The sequence below is a fragment of the Schistocerca serialis genome, chromosome 7 (genome assembly GCF_023864345.2).
Source record: "Schistocerca serialis cubense isolate TAMUIC-IGC-003099 chromosome 7, iqSchSeri2.2, whole genome shotgun sequence".
In the NCBI taxonomy this organism is placed as follows: domain Eukaryota; kingdom Metazoa; phylum Arthropoda; class Insecta; order Orthoptera; family Acrididae; genus Schistocerca; species Schistocerca serialis.
In genome coordinates, this window is record NC_064644.1 from 276,590,410 (window position 1) to 276,598,746 (window position 8,337).

The 8,337-nt window shown below is 45.0% G+C and overlaps 1 protein-coding gene across 1 annotated transcript in view; it reads left to right on the forward strand.

Annotated features, from left to right (window-relative positions):
* Positions 1 to 7,586, forward strand: part of LOC126412309 (uncharacterized) — a 123,676-nt gene extending 116,090 nt beyond the window's left edge. Inside the window, exon 3 of the mRNA XM_050081830.1 lies at positions 6,751 to 7,586. Within this exon, the coding sequence (XP_049937787.1) occupies positions 6,751 to 6,893 (143 nt within the window). The 3' untranslated portion in view covers positions 6,894 to 7,586. The remainder of the gene's footprint in view (positions 1 to 6,750) is intronic.
* The last annotated feature ends 751 nt before the right edge of the window (positions 7,587 to 8,337 follow it).

The window sequence follows — 8,337 nt, forward strand, 5'->3', positions numbered from 1 at the left end:
CAGTGACAAAATATTTAATGTACGGGAAAAGTTGACCACGGGTCGTATGTGGAACTCATCGTGTGCAGTGTCAGTCTGCTGACAGTATGCAGTACATTACACTTTCTCCTCTCCATAGTACCTTTGCTGCACTTGATAGATACCTTCGAGAAACAGAGAGGCTTCGCATTGATCAAATAACTGGCGGCCGATGCCCTGTGAAAACATTTCATTCTAAGGACACCGTTATAAAGAAGTTTGATAAAGACTAGATCCTGCAGATAGTGCAAGAACTTAGGCCATTCTATTTCTCACCTCATTTGCACGATGACCACAGATGTTAAGTCCCATAGTGCTGAGAGCCATTTGAACCTCATTTGCAATCTGTGCTAGGTATTCTGCCTTTCACATAGGCGTGTTATTCACAGATGAATAGGAGAAAGACGCGATGGTCATTAGAATCAGAGCACAAAAAGAAATATCAGATTGGGGAAGGAAGTATGCTGTCCAGTTTCAGAGGGAATCAGTTTCGGAAGCAAACACCTCAATGCTGCCACAGCCCTGCAGACGGCAGCAGCCTACTGTGATTCGTATTTAAACTATTGAAAAATAGCTGCAAGCTTCTTTCGCCGTACTATGCATAGGATATGTGCTTGAGAAGACTTACTGAACTGGTGAAGCTAATTAACCAGCTCCGGTGCACCACGTTAATGGAACTGCTGTGAACATTAGCCCTAGCTGTGCGAAGCGAACCCTAACTCCAGCGCGATTGAGTCGCAGCACATTTCAGTGTTCATAGCTGAGCACAGACAATTACCGACTTCCGAGAACATTGGATACCTGGAGCAGGACTCTTGCGTCGTATGGGCTTTCGCGTAATTTAACGCTCTTCAAAATTTTACTTTGGAGGCATCTAAAGCACGAAGTGTATACGCTATTATAGTTTATGTCTTAGCTAAACGTATTGCTCGAAAAAGTTATGTGAAATAACTGGAATATCATTGAGTGAATAGAATTGTTGAAGTTTTAATATTGAAGAATTTTTAAGTTTCGGGTGTGCAGCCGCAAGAATTCTCCTTCTTCTTCTTCTAATATTTCGGCTGTATACCGTCCAGCCATCTTCAGAGTGAGTCGCAAGACTGCCGCTCCAGTGCTCGCTTCGTCCCTTTATACTCGTGCATAATCGGGCAAACAACTCGTACTGTCCAAGAAAGATGTACAGAACACCGGAGGTACACACGACTTTTACAACCTAACAAGTCGGCAGTGGCAGAGCACTGTATTGATAATGGTCACAGTATGTTGTATGACAACGTCGAAATTTTGGCAACTACATCATCCTTTTGGGACTCGATAGGGAAGGAGGCAATTGAAATTCGCTTGACGACGAATTTAATTAATAGAGATAGTGGTTTCAATATTGATAAATCGTGGAATCCGGCACTTGCTGTAATAAACTCACAAAGACGTCGTCACAGTGCAGCTCACAATGATGTATCGATATGCCAACACAGATCGACTGCGGAGTCATAGATACAACTCGCGCATTATGCACGTCTCTGCTGCCGACCAACGTCTCTGGCGCATTTGCATCTGTGGCCGCATGCGCAGTCGCGCGGTACACGAATATAAAGGGACGAAGCGAGCACTGGAGCGAAAGTCTTGCGACTCACTCTAAAGATGGTTAGACGGTATACAGCCGAAATATTAGAAGAAGAAGAAGAAGAAGAAGATTTCTTGCGGCTGTATACCCGAAACTTAATGGAACAGTCTTTGCGCCGCCAAAACCTGAAGATTCACAGCAAGAATTTTTAACATTGTGCAGCCCTGTCAGCAACTGTGATAACTGAACATGTAACACGTCAGCCTCAGTTGCAAATTGAAACCAAACTTTACCCAGGTTTCAGCCATAATAATTTTGCCTTCTTCAGGAGCGAGTGACACTAAACTACTGCATGCCAAAGTTCCGGTGCAGCTCTCGCGGCCTACCGAACTCGTCCGCGCAATGGGCCTGCTGCTTCTCTTCAGCCCAAGTAATGTAGATTATGACTAGTTGCTACGGTACTACAGTTTTATACTTGACATGGCCAAACTTTGGCACGTAGTAGTTTAGTGTCACTACCTTCTGAAGAAGGCCAAATTATTTTGGCTGAAACCTGGTAAAGTTTGGTTTCTATTTGCACCTGAGGCTGACGTGTTACATGTTTGAGTACAATTGTCTTCAGTGATAAGTCCTCCTTCGAACTGAATCCCGGTGACCAGCTAAGACGTGTCTGGAAACGACCCGGACAGCGGTTGGGTACCAACCCGACTGTCGCTCACCATAAGGCTCATCAGCCAGGAGTGCCATTTCTCTTCATAACAGGACTCCTTTGGCCGTTATCCGAGACACACTTAGAGCACAGCTGTACGCCGACGATATTCAACGCCCTTCATGGCAAGCCATCCTGGGCTTATATTTCAGCAAGATGATGCCCCTTCGCACACGCCGAGTGTGTCCACTGCTCATCTTGTGTTGCCAAGCGCTACCTTGCTAAGCAATGTCGTGGGATCTCTCCCCAACTGAGAACGTTTGGAGCATTATGGGCAGTTCCCTCCAACCGGCTCGGAATTTTGCCGATCTAATGCGCCAGTTGGACAGAACGTGGCACGATTTCCCTCAGGACATCTAACAATTGCATCAACACCAAGCTGAATAACTGCTTTCATAAGGACTAGGGATGAACTAACACTTCAGCTCAGTTTTTGAAGCTCTTTCTCTAGAATCCATCATCCAATTTTTCTGAAGTTGTAATCAGTTGTTTGTCTGCGCATGTACATCACATCTGTCGGTTTCCGTCCCATTCAGATACTTCTTAGTGGTGATTTTCGTCTTATTGTGTATGATCTTGGCACTGCGTACAGAGTTAGAAGGTTACTGCTGTCAAGGCATTAAGACCTTAGCAAGGCTCAGTGTAAACTGTGTAAACGTTGCTAATTTATTCGAACATTCTTTAAATACAATTTGTATGTAGCTGTATTAATTTATTCTCATAATCTAATGCGGTCTATTGCGCTAGTACATAAATGATATCCGAGTAGTTTGCTACAGATAATGTTTGGTAGACATGACATCACGTCTCGAGGAAACTGATTTTGAACTAGACTAATAGTAATAATTCTGTGTGGTTGAACGTCTGGTGCAAGTATTTCCATTGGATACAAGTTAAGTTACCTAACCCTATCCCAATAACCATACGGTGGAAGGGAATCTTAAAGTGGAATCCGAACAATATGTCGTTCCTTGCAAATCTTCACGTCACTGTAATTTTCGCTGGTCCATCTGGGCTGCGATCCCACGATCTTTCAGTTTTTAAGCATGCGCTTTACCACTAGACCACAAAACCCAACTAAATGTGGGGTATTAATCGGTGAAATGTGGGTCGTAGCATACCGGAGTTTACCTTAGAATTCGGGCTTAAAAGCTCAACAGTATCTTGTTTGGATCTTTAACTTTGTAGGTACAATAATGTGTGGCGGCCCCAACTGCATTGGAAAAAATTCGCCGCATGGACTTAAACAGTCACGACCTACTCATATTCCATTGATGACAGACGCAGAGATGTTGGTCTGGCATTAGCCCTGGGCCGTCGTCACTGGATCTTGGAGTAGTGGCAGCGTGTAGCATTGCCCGACTAACTCCCGTTCCATTTACGTTGAGGTGACGGGAGCCTAATAATGAGTTACGTGTACTGTCCGTCGGATAGACGACGAGATGAATAATGTAGGGATCAGGAGCATGTTAGTAGCTGAACTGTACAGATACAAATGCACTGCAAGGTTTTCAACAGATGGCAACCAACATCACAGCCATTGTGTTCCCACACGCCTTGCGCGCTCAGTGTGAATTATATTGTATGACAAAAAAAATAAAAAATAAAAAATAAAATAAAATAAAAAGATGACACACGTAAAAGGTGAAGAGGACAGGAAATGGAAATCCACGGTTTGAAAAGTGAGATTATTGCAGTGAACACAAAAACGAGTTACAGTTATAAAGAGCCACCGAGAGCACATCAGGGGCTCTTGCTGGCCACTGGAGTCCTCTACATCACGCGAACAGTTCTTAGGGACACAGGACACAGGTGGACGAGCATTATCCTGTTGTTGAAAAGTGGCATCACTATACCGTGACGTGAGAGGTAGCAAAATAGGACGCAGGATACCGTGACGTACCGTTGGGTCGCCAGAGTAATCGCTACCATCTTTGACCTTGTGTCATATCCGATGGGCAGGAATAACACTGCTATGCCTCTCCAGAACGGACATCTGCCAAGCTCGCTGCCACATCCGCCGACATTGGTCATTCGGGATAGTGCAGAACCGCGATTGATTGCTGAGCACATTAGGACGACGTTCATCACCAGTCCACGCTTCCCAGTCATGATAGCACTCGAAATGCTGCCGTTTGTGTTGTGGTGTTTAACGGCAGGCTACAGATTAGACTTTCATCCCTTAGTCCGAACGCAGCTAGTTGCCGACCAATGGTGTAAGATGGCAAGAAGTGTTATTGGGAGTCCATTACTTGTTCTCGGATGGCAGAAGCGGATAGGATAAGGTTGTGATTTGTTTGGTGCGATATTTCCTTGCAGTGGTTAGACGTGGTTGACCAGAAGCTTGACGGCGATTATGTCCACCATCACGTCCACACGCATTCACATCTGAATGATCCATAAATCTGTATATCGCACGATTCGACAAGCCAGCCGAATGAAGGGCCACAACTTTCTATGTGAGATGCTGATAACGCTGTCTCATGCCTGTGCACGGCTACTAGATGTCATTCTCAGTAATCACTCTACATCTGAAACTGTTCGTGCCATTTATTTACCCTACCACGAATGATGAAAAAGCTAAACGCGAACAACATTAATCCAGTCTGGTGGCCGTTATACTGTCACAGAGATTGCAGCTCTAATCTACATATAAGTCTATGGCGTGTACATACAGGGTGGCGCACGAAATGTGTTACCATTTTGTTTTTGAATATAAACTTTATTGTCAATACAGTCTGAAAGGAACATATACTACAATGAAGAGCCGTCCATGGAGATTTGTTCTAACTCAGCACATGTTCAATATGTCCACCATTTCGTTTCCTAACTTCCTTCAAACGAACACTGAAGTTAGTGATTACCCTACGGCGCATGTCTTCCGTAATTTCACTGCAAGCTTGAAGAATAAGTCTTCTGAGCTCCATTAAATCACATGGACGTTTCGGGAAAAATTTTTCCTTTAGGTACCCCCAAAGAAAAAAGTCACATGGATTGAGGTCTGGACTATTGGGGGGCCAATTTTGTCAGTCATTGAAGCGACCTGGAAACCTGAGTGAAATGAACCGCATGTCGAAATGCTCCTGTAGAAACTCCAACACAGTGTTTGCACTATGTGGCCTTGCTCCATCTTGCATGAACCACTGCGTGATGAAGGGCAAGGCAGTAGCAAGAAGCTGTGGAATGGAGCTATCGCGAAGCATGCTTAAATAACGCTCGCTGTTCACAGTTTCTTCAAAGAAAAAGGGTCCAATAAGTCCGTGACGGGAAATTGCTGCCCACGCTGTAATCCTCGGAGCATAATGTTGTCGTTCATGAAGCACTTGTGGGTTTTCAGTGGCCCAAAAGCGTACATTTTGTTTGTTAACCACACCGTCTAAATGAAAATGCACCTCGTCTGAAAACCAAACGTTGTTGAGAGTTTCTTCCCTATCCTCCGCCCACTGAGGAAACGGCAGTCTCCGCTGCTTGTGTTCTTCAGTGAGCTTCTGTACACAGGTCATCTTGTATGGGTACATATGGAGTTCACTTTTAAGAATGCGTTGAACGGAGCGTCTGGATATTCCCAGTTGCACTGCTGCCTTTCTACATGATTTCCTGGGACTTCTCTGTACAGCAACTCGTACCGCTTCAATATTCTCCGGCGAACAAACAGGCTTAGGCCGAGGTCGCTTCGCTTCCAGTACTGTTCCCTCCTGTACAAATTTATCGTACAACCTGTGGATGGTCTTCTTGCAAGGGATCCATCGTGTGTTAAACTGTTGTCAAAAGCCGGCCGGTGTGACCGTGCGGCTCTAGGCGCTTCAGTCTGGAACCGCGAGACCGCTACGGTCGCAGGTTCGAATCCTGCCTCTGGTATGGATATGTGTGATGTCCTTAGGTTAGTTAGGTTTAAGTAGTTCTAAGTTCTAGGGGACTGATGACCTCAGATGTTAAGCTTCATAGTGCTCAGAGCCATTTGAACCATTTTTTGTTGTCGAAAACGCCTCTGAGTCAGAACAAGGCTTTTCGTTTCATGAAAAAGTGACACAATTGCCGATCGTTGCTGTGTCGTCAGTATTCAATTGTCAGCCATTGCTGCTTACTAGTCTCCTAGCGGCAGTATCGCGAATTGCACGTCATTTCGTAACTCATTTGTTTTTCATAGCTCTGTTGGTACTGCTGTAGAGATCCCAGCGGCATATCTAATGTGCGTCGTAAATTGTGAAAGAAACAATTGGTAAAACATTTCGTGCGCCACCCTGTATATGACGTTACATTGGCATCCTACCGTGCAATCTGGCTGTACCACATTTTTAAAAGGTAGCTTATTGTATTGTTGTCCAAATAAAGGAGCTCTTTAGCAGATACTTAAACCCACTCATCATCACCTCTCACGGCTGCACATGGAGTGTTTTTACACTAGGTTCAACGTCGTATTGTTTTGCGGTGTCTGACGGTGCCTTTCGTCTCGTTGCAGCCCTGGCGCCGCTGGTTCTTCGCGGGGCCTGCCCGACGTGCACACCAGAGGAGACGCGTCAGATCCAGCGCACCCTGTCGCACATCCAGAGGAACTACCCCAAGGAGTGGAGCAAGCTGGTCAAGCAGTACGCTGGCTTCTAGTCACGGACGCCGCTGCCGCCGCCGCCGTCACTCCTTCGTTTACTTAAGCTCCTCCCGGGGCCGCGGAAAGCCGAATTAATGATGCACTGTTCAAGAATACCCCGTGCGGGTTCTCTGAAGACCGTCGCCACCTGTGTTGCACCTTAACTCTTTCTGTAAACGGAAGGAGGAACATCTTCCGTACAGCCAGTGGACGCACTATGCGCATTATAGTTTTACATATTTGGGAGGATAAACTGAACGTTAATTATTCCAGTGGTACGATAAAGTTATTCAAATGTACTACCCTCCCAAAACTTGCCGTACTTTCATTTACAGTGGCTCAGTTTTTTAACACGCTATCTTTTACAATATTTGAAGCAAGGAGAAAATATCAACAAAGGAGCTCCTTCAGCATATGACGTGTGATTTAACCATATCTTAACAACACAGGTGTCGCATATGTGCAATCCAGCATGACGCCTTTATGGCGTAATATCTCCAGAAACCGGTGACATTTCTTGTTAGATGTAGCACTTATTATCCTAATCTTAAGTATAGTACGATAGTAATTTAACTGCTAGTTTAGCCATTGAATTTGCTTCAGAAAACTAAGATTAACATCACTCATTTTGTGTGGCAGAAACCTCTGCCTTCGCCAATGTGTTTTTGTAAGGATTTTTATTGGACAACAATAAAGTAATTAAAATATTATCTCTGTTGTTGCGTTGGAGTGTACTGCAAACAGAGCCACAGAGTTTTTTCGTTTTTATGACGACGTAACTCACCATTACGCTGTCGCTGCTGCAGAACACGCTGTTGCATTAAAATTAAACTTTTACGATGCTCCTCCCGCTCTTATTAATTTTGCGCAAGGTATTACGATCCATAAAGTGTGCTACCCACTAAAAAAGCTGCATCATGCTTTGTTAATAACGGGTGTAACGACACCGGCAGCACTAAAAGTTACAGGCTGAGTACACTCAACGAGACGTCGTTGCCTGTGGGCTGGAGCAGAGGGGCAATGTATGTGGAGGTACTGACACCCCTTCATCGATAATTGTACTAAACCACACCAGAGTTTACTACACTGTGGCTGCTCCATTGGGATTCGTAAGACTCATCAGGAGGGATGTCGGACCGAGGGACAAGTTAAACTGAGTGGCCAAAAATCACTGCAAAGGCTATACCATTTGAACAAATATACAGTGTGGCAGCTGTTGCAGCTAGTGTTGCGTGGGGCGCGAGTTTTAAGACACGATATCTGAGCAATACTGCAGATACGCTTGTGTACTGAAGATGGTAGCACGTCAAAAAACGAGGTCACACACAAAGAACGTGGGATGATAATCGGTGTAAGACGCATTTCGGAGATCAACACTGTCTACAACAGATCTTCAGTGCTGTGCTGACAATGTTTCCACGTGTGTAACACGCCGTGCAGGATAACCACAATTGTTGGGCG